This window comes from Dasypus novemcinctus, chromosome 22 (genome assembly GCF_030445035.2).
Source record: "Dasypus novemcinctus isolate mDasNov1 chromosome 22, mDasNov1.1.hap2, whole genome shotgun sequence".
NCBI lineage: Eukaryota > Metazoa > Chordata > Mammalia > Cingulata > Dasypodidae > Dasypus > Dasypus novemcinctus.
The window spans coordinates 35,694,332-35,710,623 of record NC_080694.1 but is presented as its reverse complement, the minus strand read 5'-3'; the positions used below and the strand labels follow the sequence as shown (position 1 = coordinate 35,710,623).

General features: G+C 44.9%; 1 protein-coding gene across 2 annotated transcripts in view; it reads left to right on the top strand.

Annotated features, from left to right (window-relative positions):
* The first annotated feature begins 877 nt into the window (after positions 1-877).
* The window catches only part of ECI2 (enoyl-CoA delta isomerase 2), a 36,814-nt gene continuing 21,399 nt past the window's right edge, over positions 878-16,292 (top strand). Inside the window, exon 1 of one of the 2 annotated variants that reach the window (XM_004473545.5) lies at positions 878-15,026. Coding sequence is in view for 1 of the 2 variants with exons in the window: in XM_004473543.5 (XP_004473600.1) it covers positions 15,250-15,305 (56 nt within the window). In the remaining variant the exon portion in view is untranslated. Of the gene's footprint in view, positions 15,027-15,155; positions 15,306-16,292 lie in introns of those variants that run through there. The other variant, XM_004473543.5, reaches the window with a different exon arrangement.

Genomic DNA, 16,292 nt, shown 5'->3' with positions numbered 1-16,292 from the left:
ACCTTTCACTTTCAACCTGGTTGTGTCCTTAGGTCTGAGGTGAGCCTCTTGTACACTGCATACAGATGGCTCAAATTTTTTTTTTCCGTTCAGTCAGTCTATATCATTTGATTGGGGAGTTCAAGTCATTTACATTCAAGGTTATTATGGTAAATGTATTATTTCATCCCTTTTATCCTTTGGCTTTCCATTGTTATATCTTACAGTGGGTGTTTTTACCTTTTAATTTACACTTTCTAATAATATTCAATTCTATACTCTTCTCCACGTTTCTTGTCCTTGTTTTTTCCTTTCAGGCTGCAGTACTCCCTTTAGTATCTCTTGTAATTCTGGTCATTTGGTAACATACTTTCTCAGTTTTTGTTTATGAAGGCTTTAAATTCACCTTCATTTTTGAAGGACAGTTGTGCCTGATACAGTATAATCGACTGGCAGTTTTTCTCTTTCAGTACTTCAAAATAAATCATACCACTTTCTTCTTACCTCCTTGGTTTCTAATGGGAGATTGGCACTTAGTCTTATGAGTTTTCCTTGGATGTGATGCACTGCTTTTCTCTTGCTCTTTTCAGAATCCTCTCTTTATCTCTGGTATTTGTCATTCTGACTAGTAGGTGTCTCAGAGTAAGTCTATTTGGATTTTTCTGTTTGGGGTGCATTGTCCTCCTTGGATATTGATATTTATGTCTTTAATAAGGGTTGGGAAGTTTTCAGTCATTATTTCCTCAAATATTCTGTCTTCCCCTTTTCCATTCTCTACTTTTTCTGGGCCACCAATAATGCATATGTTTGTGCCTTTTGCATTGTCATTCAATTCCTTTTATGTTGCCATTCAATTCCCTGAGGCCCTGTTCCATTTTTCCCATTCATTTCTCTTTCTGTTTGCCTATCTTTTCAAGTTCAGATGTTCTGTCTTTGAAATCACTAATTCTGTCTTAGAGCAATTCAAATCTGCTATTCTGTGCCTGTAATATACTTTTTGTTTGTTCGAACAAGCCTCAACATATTTTATTTTATTTTTTTTAGGAGGTACTGGGGATTGAACCTGGGGCCTTGTACATGCAAAGCAGGTGCTCAACCACTGAGCTACACCCACTCTGCTTTAATGCATTTGTAATCTCATTCATTGTGTCTTTCATTCTCATAAGCTCTGTTACTTTTCTTTGCAGGCTTTCAAATTGTTCTTTATGCTCATCAGTGTGTTTTGTTTTGTTTTTAAGATTTATTTTTTTATTTCTCTCCCCTCTCCCCCCCCAATGTCTGCTCAATGTCTATTCACTGTATGTTCTTCTGCAACTGCTTGCATTATCTGGCAGCACTAGGAAACTGCATCTCTTTTTTGTTGAGTCATTTTGCTGTGTCAGCTCTCCATGTATGCGGTGTCACTCTGGGCACCGTGCACTTTTTTCACATGGGGCAGCTCTCCTTGCGGGGCGCACTCCTTGCACATGGAGCACCCCCACATGGGGGTGCCCCTGCATGGCATGGCACTCTTTGTGTGTAGCAGCACTGCACATGGGCCAGCTTACCACATGGGTCAGGAGGCTCTGGGGATCAAACCCTGGACCTTCCATATGGTAGATGGATCCTCTCTCAGTTGAGCCATGTCTGCTTCTCTCACCAGTGTCTTCTTAATATCTTTTCTCTCTTTCATCATATTTTCCTTCAATTAATTGACTTAGGAGACTTGTGTGATTATCATTGATTAATTGTTGTAAATCCTGTATCTCATCAGGATTTTTGGTTTGTTTCTTTGCCTGGGCTATCCCTTCCTGTTCCCTAGTATGGCTTGTAATTTTTTGCTGATGTCTATACATCTGATTATTGGTGAACTTACTCTGATGATCAGTTTCACTCTCGTGCCTAGTGTTTGTTTGTTTTTTTCCTCACAACTCTTCTTTGATTTTCGGTTCAACTTATTCTGAGTCTTTAAAATTGCCCAGCTTAAGTTACTAAAATCAGACCAGGAACTCACTAATGGAGTGCAGATTTCTCCCTGGAGTTGGGAGAACTCCATAAACAGAGATATAAAAGCAGGTTTTCTCCTTGCAATTTCCTGGTTAGCCAGCAGATGGTGCTTCTTGATGGCTCTTTTCATGACGGTGTTTCTTTCAAACTCTGCTTTCCTATGTTTCTGGTCTTGCCAGAGCCGAGATTCAAATCAGGCCTTCTTGGCCAAATTCACTGAAGAGCAACTATTCTTCACCCTCCAAGGAACCCTCCCTCTTCCTTTGTAACAGATGTCAGGGAGGAAGACATCTGTTTTCCTCTCAGTTGGCTTCAGTGAGCCAGTGGTTTTATCCAGGCTTAATGTCTGGAGGGTGGGGGATGAGGGCCATTCCCAGCTGCTGATGGGGTTTGGTAGCACATTTGTTGTTTCAGGTTCTTCATCTCTCTGTGCCTTGCCCTCCTGGGTGTTGCACAGCACTGTCCTCGTCTGCTGACCCCCAAAGTAGGTTCCTTGGACATTTTGGACATTTCTCTGTTGTTTTTGTGAGAGTTGAGCTCTGCTATGGAACCAGAGATTTTTCCCAAGGGAACTGGGCTACCTAGTGACAACAGCAGTTACAGTTTCACTGCCAACTCTACTCAAATCCCAACTCTTTACAGTCTTCTTAGAACCCCTTAGGTAGGAGTCATTCCTCACTGACTCTCTTTCTCATGTCCTTTGACTGTACCTTAATAACAGCACAAAATAACCACCTTGATTTTAGATGGAAATCCATTGCATTTATTAGAAGTTCTTAAAACCAGAACCATACCAAGATGGAGATCAGATCTGAGGCAGTTGGCTCCTTGGCAAGACTAGCCTACTTGATTCACTTCTGCCCTCCAGCCTTGCAGCCCCTGGATCTCAGATTCATGCTAAGTCCTTCACAAATAGTTCATTTCATCCTCACAACAGCTCTCTGCAGTTAAGCCTTGATCTCCAAAGAAAATTTAGTCACAGGACTTTCAGGGTTGCTTGCTAACAGTTAAGAATACCAAGAGGTTTACTTTACCTAATTATCTGAATCTCCCTATAGACCATGAAGCTGCTGAGGGCTGGGCTACTGTCTGGTTCATTTTTTATTTCTTTTTGTACTTAGTGCAGCATATATTGGGTGTTCAATAAGTGTGGATAAATTTAATTGAAATTTAACACCTTCATTTGGAAGTCATGTGTACCTTTTTTGGAACAGTTCTGTTAAAATATACTTCACATTCTAATGTGCATCTTATTGTGTCCGACTTCAACTGTTCTTCTCCTGATCTCACTTTTATCTAAATGGCACTCTTACATGGTCCAAGCCAAACACCTAGAAGTTATTCTTAACTCCTCTGTTTCCTTCATAAGCCCATATCTATCCATCCTAAGGTCCTGCAGGCTGTCCGTCCAAAGCTTATGCCAAATTGACCCACTTCTCTCCATCTTCACTACCTCTACGTTGACTCCAGCTACCTCCATTTCTTACCTGGATGTTGACCCCCTGTCTTAGATTGCCAGAGTTGCTATAACAAATACCACAGACTTGTTGACTCAAACAACAGGAGTGCCTCACAGCTTGGGATGCTAGAAGTCCAAAATCAAAGCATCATCAGGATCATGCTTCTCCAAGGCCTGTAGCGTTCTGGTGGTGGCTTGCCAGCATCCATAACTCAGTCTCTGCCTCCATTACATGGTCTATCTCCTCATCCTAACTGTATCCGAATTTCTTCTGCATATGACTCCAGTCATACTGGATCAAGGCCCACCCTGACTCAGTTGGTTCACACCTTAAATATCTTCAACTTTAACATGTTCTTCTGAGGGACACGATTCAACCCATAACCTCCCTTCTCTTTCCCTCTCAATCCATTTTCCAACACTGCAGCCAGATTAGTCCTTTTAAGGCACTTCTAACTTAAAATTTTCCAATGACTTCCCTTTAATCTCAGAATAACAAATAAACTCTGAACATAGCCTGTAAGGTCCTACATGATCTGGTCATTTCCACCACCTCCACTGAGCCCTGTCCATTCTCCCATCACTTGCCAGGTTCCAGCCACATTGGTCTTTCTTCTGTCCCTTGAACTCACCAAGATTCTTCCTGCCTTAGGGCCTTCCTTCTCACTTGTCTTTTCTGCTGGAAGCAAATATTTCCTCCTCAAATATTCATGTGTGCTGTTTCGTGTTGTCCTCAAGGTCCCAACTCAGATGTGACCTCCTCTGACCACCCCACCTGAAGTTGGCCCCCAGCTCCCATTTTTAAATCAGTATACTATCATATTTTCTGCATAACATTGTAGGATTTTCTGCATCTATTGTAGGATTGTTTTTTGTTTGTGGGTGTTTTTTGTTGTTGTTGCTTATTTGTGAATTTTTTTGTTGTTTGTTCATTTGTTTTGCCTCCCTCAATTAGAATGTGAAATCCAGGAAAGCAAGGGCTTTATCTGTGTGGTTCTCCCCATTTATCCTGGTGCCTAGGAGAGATCTGGCTCACGGTAATACCTGATTGAAGGCATAAAAAATGAACTCCAATTTTAAATATTTGTAATTTATCGAGAAAAATTAAACATTTTTATGTGGAAAATTTCATGGGGGAAGGTTTGAGTAAGCAATCAATAGCCTAAAGTTCCAACCTGCAGTCAACAAAAAGGAATAAAGTAATCCAGCACAGAATGTAATATAAATAAAAAATAAAAAGGTTTGAGATCTGCAATTAGTGCTTACTACGAGTTCAAAAAAGTATAGCAGCAATAGGAAAGTTAATCTTGGCTTCTGAAAAGTAATAAGCAAAGTACAAAGTTTAACAAATCATTGCCTAGAAATCCACAGCTCAGCAACTTAACCTCAGCTACACTGAAAAAAAAAATTGTGGCCTTAGTTGTATCTGCCATTACTTATCTGAGTTTAATACCTGCTATTTGCTGTCGAGTTTGGACTTTGGCTAATAAAAGAAAATAGATAAAAGTATTATATCTTGTATAGCATATGTCCACAAATCTCATATATCCACATTCTTTCCAACTTTATGGCCTTTCCTAACTACTCCCTCCCCAACTCTTTCACTTTCTTGTCTGCTTGTACAAATAGCTCCTGACACTATATTGTGCCAAATAATCAATCACTTTGCTTTATTTAAAAAAATTTATTGGGAAAGCAGACTTGGCCCAATGGATAAGGGCATCCGTCTACCACATGGGAGGTCCATGGTTCAAACCCGGGGCCTCCCTGACCCGCGTGGAGCTGGCCAATGAGCAGTGCTGATGCACGCAAGGAGTGCCCTGCCACGCAGGGGTGTCCTCCGCGTAGGGGAGCCCCACGCGCAAGGAGTGCACACCGTAAGGAGAGCCGCCCAGCGCGAAAGAAAGTGCAGCCTGCCCAGGAATGGTGCCGCACACACGGAGAGCTGACACAACAAGATGACGCAACAAAAAGAAACACAGATTCGCGGTGCCACTGATAAGGATAGAAGCGGTCCCAGAAGAACACACAGCAAGTGGACACAGAGAGCAGACAACTGGGGGCGGGGGGAAGAAATAAATAAAAATAAAAAAATAAAAAATAAAAATGTATTGCTTTACAATGTGCCTCACACAATGTACCTGCAGCAAGTAGAGCTGTGCAAGTCTGTTCTTTGCCTAAGGGTGATGGAATCCAACCAGCTCAGCTTGCCAGGCGCTGAGCCTGGCAGAGAGGCATGGGGGGAGGGCAGGAAGCTGTTGGGGGAGAAGAGCCCAGGCACCATCAGGTGCTCTCAGACCCTTAAATATACTTTCCTGGGAGTTTTCCATCATGTCTCTAACAATCTGTAATCCTTTCCCATTAATATCAAATTTATTTACCTAAATTCAATTGAATACAAATTACATTCATTTGGATTCAAACATATATGAGCTGCTTGATTTTTTTGACACAACATCTGTATTTTCTGATTTAAAAAATACATATATCGCTTACAAGAAACTGTGTTTCCAGCACGTTTTCATAGCAATCCGTGCCCTTGCTCCTCTGTTCAGCATAATCAGCAAAGAGAGCACCACGGTTAGGAGTTTGGGTTCTGGGATCAGAAGGCCCCACTCACACAGTTTGACTCTGCGCAAGTTATTTCACCTCCCTGGACTCTTCTCTGCACAGTAACACAATTCTTTCTACCTCTAATGTAATGTCGGATAATCCAGGTGGCACATTGTAAGAGTTCACTAAATTATCGAACTGTTATTGAGGTTGTTGTTACAGCAAATGCATGGGCCTTCTCCAGGGCATGGTTTCCTGGCTCCAGTTCTACTGGGGATTCCCTCTTTCTTCTCTGCATCAGCAGAAGTCAGGGGTCTGCCATTCGCCAGCTTCAACAAACTGGGCCTGAGAGCCCTGACCTCATCCCACCAGTGTCCCCTGCTAGTGCCTTGCACTGAACAGATGCTCAGTAAATAGTTGCTGAAGGAATGACTGAAGAATGAATGAATGAACATTGTCTCTTTGCCGGTCTTGCTAAATGCTGCCAATGCCTTCACGAAGCAGGTATGAATGGTAGATCTTTCATTTTCTATCAGAGATGTTAATAAATTCTTTGTCTCAGCTCCCTGTGATTGACAGCAACACTCTAACATATTAAATCTGGCCTAGATGGTTCTTGTGGAATGTCCATGAGGAATATAATTAGATTATGAGGGCTGCCTGCTGTTATCTTGGGAAGTATAACTGTAGATATGTTTCTGCTCCACAATGAAAAGATTTACTCAAGATTATAACCACATTGTAATAAATCAATTATTGTGTTTACTGGGTTGGACCTGTGAATCCACTTACCTCAATTTAATTCAACTTGTCCTGCACTATCAAGACACTAACAGGATATGGGGTTACTGTATTTTACACATGATTGTTCTATAAACCCACAACTTCTCCAATACAAAAAAAGATACCATTGGAGAAAGAGATATAAAAGGAATCAATCTAATCAGCAAAGATCTCACAGCTTAGGTCTTTTGACAGCCAAGTCAAACAAACCTTTGATATGACTGTCTTAGTTTGCCAGGCTGCTGTAACAAATACCACACAACGAGATGTTTTAAACAGCAAGCATTTATTGGTTCATGGTTCTACAGCTAGAAGGAGTCCAAAATCAAGGAATTGGCAAGACCGAGCATTCTCCCCAAAGAGTAGCATTCTGGTGCTGGCTTGCTGCAAACCTTTTTCCTTGGCTTTCTTCTCTGCCTCCCATCATGTGGCAATGTCCTCTCCTTTCTGACTTCTGTGACTTCCAGGTTGTCTTTATAAATCCTTCAGTAATCTGGATTAAGGCTGACCATGGATCAGCTCACTATATATCTTACCTAAAAGAAACCTCCTCAAAAGGTCCTATTTACGATGGGATCACACCAACAGAGACCCAGATTAAGATGAAGAACATGTGTCGGGGTACATCATTCAATCTACCACAGTGGCACTTGTCAAGGGCAGGATTACCTGAAATAGTGAGGGTGGGGGAGCCCAGACAGACAAGGAGGAGTCCCAAAGTGGGTGCACCCAGGGAAGGAAAAACACAGGGGAGTCAAATGCTAGGGACCTCCCCCACCAGGCAATGTGAGATCAAACCAGTAGGAGCGGATCAGCAGGCCAAGGCCGAGAGCCCAGATCCTGCCCTGGTTGTCAGGACAATTTCCTGGTGTGCCAATTGCTCATCCAGCTGTCTGGTTTGGAGCACCAAAAATTCCTTGATCCTCTGAGCTCACCAGGTGAAAGACAACAAAAAGCCAAAATGCTTAAGAGCCAAAAAAAAAAATTTTAGTTGCACGTATAGTTTGGCCCAGCAATTAAGCACCTATAAATTTATCCTGCAGACTTAAGTGCACCAGTATGGACAGGTCTGAGTGTGTGAGGACATTCAATGCATCTTTTTGGTGGAATCACTGTGTCATCCCTCCCACAACAACAGCATGTCTGGAAGGCCTTAAGATACATCAGTTCCCAGAAACACGACAAATGCAGGGTGTGGTTGGAAACTATTTATTCTTCCCTTTTAGCCTTAAATTATCAGAGACTAGATCTGCTGAATTTCATGGAAAGGCATGCATCTCATTTTCTAATTTCTAAGCAGTTTGAATTACATTGTATAATTTCACATTTAATAACATTTTTGTAATGAAATAATATAAAGGTAGTAGAATGTATTACTTTTATCCTTAATAATGAATTTAAATAAAAAATATAGAAAGGGAAGCCTGGGGGGGGTGGGTGGAATGTGGAGTACAGATGACAAGTGCAGTGGCAGATCTAGAAGTATTTCAGGTGAGAGTGGACCAGAATGTGGGACAAGCTTTTGGAAAGGGCAGATCTTGAGGCGTGCTTTAAAGGAATGGAGACCTGCACCTAAGCCCAGAAGAGTGAGATAAAGAAGGCACTCCAAGCAGGGAAGACAGGTAAGTTCCTGGTGTCACCGCTTACTTCCTACACGTACCACTTACCTTAGGTAGGTCTCACTGGGCTGTGTTCTGTGGGACACTAGCATGCCATGGTTTATGAATAGATGCTTCTCCAAAAATGGAGTTCTATGGTCGAATAAGTTGCATATTATGTTCCCAATCTGCCCACTTCTCACCCACCACTGCACCCTAAAAGAAGAAAGCTAAAGTTGAAATCACTGGTCCTTAATGCCTGTTATTTAGGGCCAGTTGTGGAGGAATAGAGAGAAAAGGAGACTCACAGGGAGAAAAATGGGTCTGGAACATCCAGAGATCCAAATCTGTATTGGGAAAAAATGTGTGGGTACTGTTCAAACCTAAAAGTGAAACATCATGCAGGAGGCTTTGTTAATCAGCACACCAATGCCTTGCTGGCTAGCACTTCTCATATTTCAGGAGGAATGATGAGAACTAGAGCAGGAGGCACATGGGGAAAGGTTTTGTGACAAATAAGGACAAACAGGGTACATTCCGGGGAGGGTTGTGATCCTCCCAGGAAGGCTGGCCACCTCCTCGGGAATTGACGCAGCACTCGCAAGTTGGCATCTCTGGTACTGAGTTCATTGGTTATGAGTGCAACAAAAGGGACGGTCCCTGGTGAGGGCATTGGAAGTCCCACCCTGGGAGAGGGTGCTCTGCACATGTTGCTTTCCATCAAGATTCCGATATCGGTTGCTGATTCGGGGCTGCCCAGCCGTGAGTTTGTACGTAAGACTGTTCTAGTTCTCTGTTATTTTCTGACTCTGATTAGTACTGATTTAAGCTGTTGCCTGGTTATGGTATTCTTGTTTCTCAGTCTAATTGTCAGGATAGACTTATTAAACTAGATATGCATATATACATTTATTTTGCATCCAACCAGGACTCTGGCCAGAGGTGGGCCAGGTATGTCAGCTTGTCCCCTGGTTTGGTGAGCTTTTATCTATAGTATATATGTTGTAAAGGATTACGATACAGCAGTTGGACCTCTGTTTGTAAGCAATCTTTTGCCTATTTTATATTCTCCCAATTATTAACAGAAGTTTAATAAAATAAATACATGTCTTCATATTGCTTTCTTATGCTTGAGTTAACTGAGTTATTACATCAATCTATAAACATATACATATAACAAAGCATTAGCAAAGCATTTTATCTAGCAGAACAAAACCTGAAACAACTTTGGGGTTGGAAATAGGTATATATGGGGCGGAGATAAACAGTACAGTAAAAAGAACTTCCAAGACAACCTAATATCATCTTACAAAATACTGAATACTGAGGATGGAACTAAAACCGATACATGGACAACAAACTTTGGAAACCAGGGAAAATGACATAAAAGCAAGAAACATCATGAGCACTTCAAAACTCCCTGGGACTGCAATTAAACATAACATGTCAACAAATAATGAATTTTCGCAGGGTCACTGTGTTGCAATGCAATTGAAACTAGCCCTTATTTCTCCTTCTACCAGTGGAGGGCGTTCTGACAAGGCCATGGCTGTGTAAACCACGTATGCAGCAAGGCACATGCGTGTGTGTGAATTTACACTACGCTCATTTGCACGCACAGGTGGTGACCAACTTGACCCAAGTTTTCTTTATAGAACATCCCCGCCAACCACAGTAGAATACACAGTCTTTTCAAAGGCACATGGGATGCTCCCCAATTTAGACCATTTTCTGGGGTATGACACAAAGTTTCACAGATTTAAAAGACCTGAGATTGTACACAGTATGTTTGTGGACCATAATGGAATTAAACTAGAACTCCATTAGAGAAAGATACCGGAAAAGTCCCCCAGTACATGGAAATGCCCAACCTCCCCCACCCCTCATGTAGGATAAATCCAAGACACATGCTCTTCCCTGGCTCTCAGAGTTCTCCAATGGGACTGAGCTCCATCTGTCCCAGAAGTAGCTGACTTGATGACATGCCCTTTATTGGCTGGCCTTGCTTTCCTGTCTCGCTGCCCTACTCCCACACCAAGGCTTCATTGGGTCATTCCCAGATAAACTCTTCATCGTGGGTCTGCTTCTAGGATAACCCAAGCTGAGACAACTGCATATATCTCATTACTCATTTTTTATGTCCTAATTTGGTGATTTAAGAATGGAATGTTTAACTTCTTTCTTCCACAGCAGGGGTCCGTGAGCTTGAATTGAAATTCAGAAAAACATTATTCTTGTGGGGACGTGTTGGTGCAGGTGTGATATATTTATTAAATACTAGACAGGATGGTGTGAACTTAGTAAGGGGTCCATGGTTTTCACCTGACTGGCAAAGTGGTCCGTGGAACAAAAAGGGTTAGGAATCCCTGCTTACATAGAAAGGAGAGGCTGAATTTCCTTTGCTTCGTCAGCCAACATGCCATCCCTGACATCTCCCTCAGCCCCAGAGTCAATGTAAGTTACATCACAGAACACTGAGCTTACTAGATATCTTAGGTCTCTCTTTGTGGGCCCTCAGCTGACTTTTTGTTCCAGGCATTCTTCTTGTTTTTTCTATGCACTTGGACTCGCTGTTCCTTACACAGGAATATCTATCAGTTCCAAACCTTCTAGAGGGAGATACCAGAGGATGATTTCTTTGCCAGAGAGGAATGGTTCAAAAGGAATTCTCCAGCACAGGAATGATAGCCAAGCAACCTTAATGCTTGTGCAGCACACCAAGGAGTGGATAAAATGGTCTTGGGGGAATGGATGAGTCATCCAAGTGTAAGGAATGTAGGCAGAGGTGAAGCAGTGTGTCAAATGTTCGCTTCTGAAATATCTCCTTCTCTAAATTATAACAACTGGGAATAAGGAAGACCACTCCAAAGCAGACTGAGGGGCACGAATGTGGCTCGAGCAATTGGGCGCCCTATTACATGGGAGTTCCTAGTGCCTCCTAAAGAAGACGAGCAGAACCACAACCAGCAGATGCCGCCACAACAGACGCCGCCACAGCAAACGCCACAACCTCCACCACAAGCAGACGCCACAACCTCCACCACAAGCAGACACCACAACCAGGAGACAACACAACCAGTGGGGAGTGGAAGTAGCTCAAGCATTTGGGCCTCACCTCCCACATGGGAAGTACCAGGTTCGGTTCCCAGTGCCTCCTAAAGAAGATGTGCAGGCAACAAGCATGAGGGAGCCATCACGGGGGATGAGGGTGGGGGCATAAAAATAATGAACAAAAAGATTTTTTTAAAAAACAAATAAAAAAAAAAGATTAAGATTCCAGAACATTATCTTTAATATCTCTGACAAGAACACATATGACTGTGTAGGAATACAATGCAAAGCCTACCTACAGAAAACAAATGAAATAACAACAAACAAATAATAGTAGCACATAATTTATCTCAAGCAATGTAAAGGAACTAAAGCAGGAATATTTGTGATGGCAGAACACAGGACATGGGAGTAATCTCTAATGACTAACACATGAAGGCATAATAGATCACACACACTCACCCCAGGAATTTATGGAGGTAAATCACATCACAGTTTCCTTGGTGCGACTTTTTCCCAGTTCATTTGGGGACAGGAGCCCAGCAATAATCAAATTCCTTCTCCCCAAGCTACTACTCACTGGAAAAGAAATATTTTGAAGTACAAAACACCTATGTTAATACCATCCAGCAACTTAATAAAATGGTAGCAACTTGCTCATAACTCGTTATCAGCTGCGGGAAACTGTTCACGTAAGGACGGCTATTTCCAATAGAAAGGCCTGCCCGATTCTGCACTACAAAGGACAAATGTATCTTTTAGTAAGAAGGTGATTTATTATGAGTGCACAAGCAAGAACTGGGGGAATCTTCCTAAAACTAGTTCAAAGTGAAAATGGGAGCTAAGGTTTTTATACGGAAAAAAAAAGGGGGTAGTTAAGAAGAAAAATAACTTAAAAAAAAAAAAAAAAGGAATGCGTGAGGAGGGTACATGTAATTTCTCAGTCCTGCGTTCTCAAGCTCTTTCAAAGCTGGTTATGTGAAGAAATTTCCATAGGCACATTTTCCAGCTATCAGAACCAAAGCCCAGTAGAACGTTTCAATAGCTCATCCATTATTCAACACGTGTACTCTACGAATGAGACACATGACTTGGCAGACGTGTACAATTCAGACACATAAGTGTTTGAGAAAATGCAGCCTAGATGGAGACTACAGGAGACTAAAGAAGGAAAGAACTTGCCAATGGAGGGGTCAAGGAGACTTCCCAAATAAGGCAACGCCTCGGCTGAAAGAGCCTGGAAATATGGAGACTGAGAACCCCTGAGCATCCCAAGATCCTCTGCACTGGAAAGTGCAAGCATGGGCTAGCGAGAGAGGAACCAGGCAGGGAGGCAGCGGCCAAATCCTGAGGGTCTTCTAAGTCAGGCAGAGAAGTTGAGATTTGTTCCGAAGGCAAGAGGGGACCCACTAAAAGATTTTCAGTCACGGGGGTAAGGTTAGGGGAGTGTAGCAATCAGAGTCACAATTTAGGGAGATCAGTCAGGAAACAGGCAGAGAGGATTGCAGAGGGGAGAGTGAAGTCGGCAACCCTGGGAAGCGGTGTGGACGATAATCCAGCCATCCTCCACGGAGCAGGAATCCGAAATCCCATGAGGGACCGAACTGAGCAGTGGCAGAGGAACAAGAGAAAGGATGCATTCCAAACATATTTAAGAGGCAGAATGACTAAGACTCGGTGACTGGGTGAATGTGAGATGTCAGGGACATGGGAGCCCAGGTCCAGGTTTCCAGACTGTGCTACTCAGCGGACAACAATGCCACAAGAGTTCCTCCCGACCAACGGGATGCACTTTTTATGTGCCGGAACAACAGTATCTGACAATTTAAATAGGAGAAATGAAAACAATCGTCGCAAACTGGCAGGAGATTCGCAAAGAGTACATTCTAGCCTGTGGTCTTAAAACTGAGCATTCCTTCCTACCACGGAGCACGACCCTGTGACGGGGCAGGCCTGTCCCCTGAGACTCATGAGAGCAGGGGACAACCCCTCCTCAGCGCCTGTGACCACTAGGGGGTTCCAAAAAAGTATCAACTTCCCTGGCAGCCAGCGCCCCTCCCTGCAACCAGTCCTCTGAGGATCTAACTGGAGTGGACCTTTCTCCCCAAGACCATCAACTCCCCAAGAAGCTTCTGCCTTTCTTGCCCTTATCTAGAAGCATGACGCTGAGGATGTCCTGGGAGCATAAGATTGCACCGAGAGCAGATAACCACCTCCCCTCACTCACACCCTGCCGTATCATGAAAGGGTCCTTAGTAAATGACAGCTGGTAGAGATGCAAATGATTTGTCTAACAGGGGAAAAAAGTCGCCATGAGGTTATGGTTTTGTTGCTCTGTAAGACTTTGGCCAGTTTTGTACCTAACTGGGCCATCTGTTCCAGCATTCTTTTCTACACTGACTATATACACCAGTCTTTTCAAGTCTTTTTTGAACCAACGTTGCCATCCTGCCGCGCCCGTCATTAACGAATTAAATAAATCTTTGACACATGCTCATTCTATATTTTTTAGACTGTACTTTGACAAGAACAGCTAATTTCCCACTCTCCATTGTCCTGTCTGAATACAGTAGGCATATACCTGCAAAGAGTTCACTTGTGAAAGGCGCTCAATCCAAATATACGTTAAAAAAGTATGGTTTCTATGGAAGCGTGTCATCTTGTGGAGCTCAGTGAATCTTCCTGTACCTGCAATTTCTAGCACCTTCTGAAGGCCACCTAATTCAACCTGGGAGAGGGGCAGAGTCTTTTGAGAGATTCAGCTCAGCCTACGGACTACTGTATCACTCTGCAGCATCTGAAGAAAGATTTTAGTAGAAGTCCTTCTAACACACGCCAACTACCCAGATGCGCCTGAAGAAAGCCAGTGAGCACGGAATATTATCGGGTCGTTGAGGAGGCTGTGAATCAGGACTCCGCCCACCTGTAAGTTTCACGGCCCAGGGCACGTCCCCTAATTCATCTTTCTGAGCCACAATGTCCCCATCCGCAACACTGCTGAAAGAATTGCAAGTGCGAGTTCTTCCAGAAATGTAGGCATGTCAGTGGTCCCGGGCATATTAAACACCCGATTTAATGAGGTTTTTTGGTTTGGTTGGTTTTGGTTTTCCAGAAACTGGACGAGGTGACAGCCAATGGCCCTTCCAAATGTTAAGAATCTGCTGACTCTTCCCCAAAGCAAATGCTTCGGCGGAACTCAGAAACATCCACCGAAGCCATCAGCGACAAGAAAAGGTGGCTTTACACTATCCCAGAGACCATCTCTGGTCCTCAAGTGGTCCCTGCCGGTGCTGGCAATTTTTTCTTTAGAAATGAGCAGCTTCTTTAGCCGACACGCTCCGCTGCTCACCCCACCCCACCCCGCCTCCACCGCCGCGTCCGTGCGCTCCGCCCGCGGGGACATGACCTTCTCCGCCGACTCCCGGGCCCCAGGAGGAAGCCCACGCCTCCCCGGCGCTCCCAGGGTCGGGGACTTCCTCTCGCGCCACGCCCCGGCTCCGGCTCCGCGGATCTCTCCAGGGGCCGGAAGGCCCGCCCGCCGCCACCGCCGAGCTGCCCTCCCCGCCCGGCCAGGGCGCGTCCGCGCTCCCGAGCCCCGGCCCCGCAGGCGCGCCCCGGTGAGCCCCCGAGCGCCTCCCGCGGCCCCGGGCCCGCCCCCTCGCATCGCCCCGCCCCTCCCGCCCGCCAGCCCCCAGCCCCCGCGCCGCCCCACCTGCCCCGCGCACCCCCAGCTCCCCCCCCACCCGGCCCCCGCGTCCCTCCAGTCGCCGAGTCCCCCCACTCTCTGCGTCCGTCTCTCGGCCCCGCGCCCGGCGCCGGCCCCCACGACCTTGCCCCGCCATGGCTGCGCTCGCGGTGGTCCTGGCGCGGGGCTGGCGGCAGAGCGCGGGCAGGAGGTAAGCGCGGGCGCCGGGGCGCCGGGCTGGGGGAGCGGCCCGCCGGGGTGGCCGCGCGCCCGAGGCGCACCCTCTGTGTCGTCTGGGTGGCCGCGGGTCCTTTCTTTTATATCCCGGGCGTCCACGGAGAGAGTACGTCTCTATCTCCAGCGCTCCGTTAGGGACGCTAGGGAGGCGACGGGCCCCGCCGTGGGTTCCCAAGGCTCCCGCCGCCCGCCCGGGGTCGCTCCTGGGCAAAACGTAGTGAGCCAAAATGAGGACTTTGGTAAGCCTCGTTTAAGGGTAAGACGTCATCAGCGGGGGCGGGTTCTGGAAAACGCTTCTGCTGGAATATTCAGTGTAGGGTAGGCAGACACAGTTGCGTAAGAACCAGAAACACAGTCTCTGCCTGGGAAACTGAAAGGACCGGAACACGGTGGGCGCCGTTAAGTGGTGGAATTATGAGTGATTTTCCGGATGTTTCCTGTTTTCTTAAGTGTTCACTTGTCTGTGATTTTAAAAGCCCACACTTCTTTGGAAAGGAAATGAATGCACCACGTTGTCGGGGCACTGGCACACTTAGGCCTGCTGTGGATATTTTAGGCTTTCCTTTGGTTTTCTACTTGGCGGGTGCCACATTCACGTCGGATGCAGAGTTTTTCCCTTTTCCACACACCAAAACTTTGATCTTTCAATATAAAAATTAGTGTAGCCTGAGTTTATTGAATTGCTCAAGATTGTGTGGTTTGATCCTTGTTCATTGTACCATCTGGAAGTTACAAAATGGCAGGGGAGGGGTCCCATTTGGTAAGTTTGGGTTTTATTTGTAATTTAATTTAATTTTAATTTAATTTTTTTTTAAGTATCTGGGGTCGGGGGATTGAACCCGGACCTCTTAACGCGGCACTGCCCTGTTATATCCGCCCCCCTTAATTTTTTTAAGGCCATTACCTTTATTATTCAGGGGTCGTCAGTGCGAACACCCTTTTTTTTTTCTTGTGACCTCAG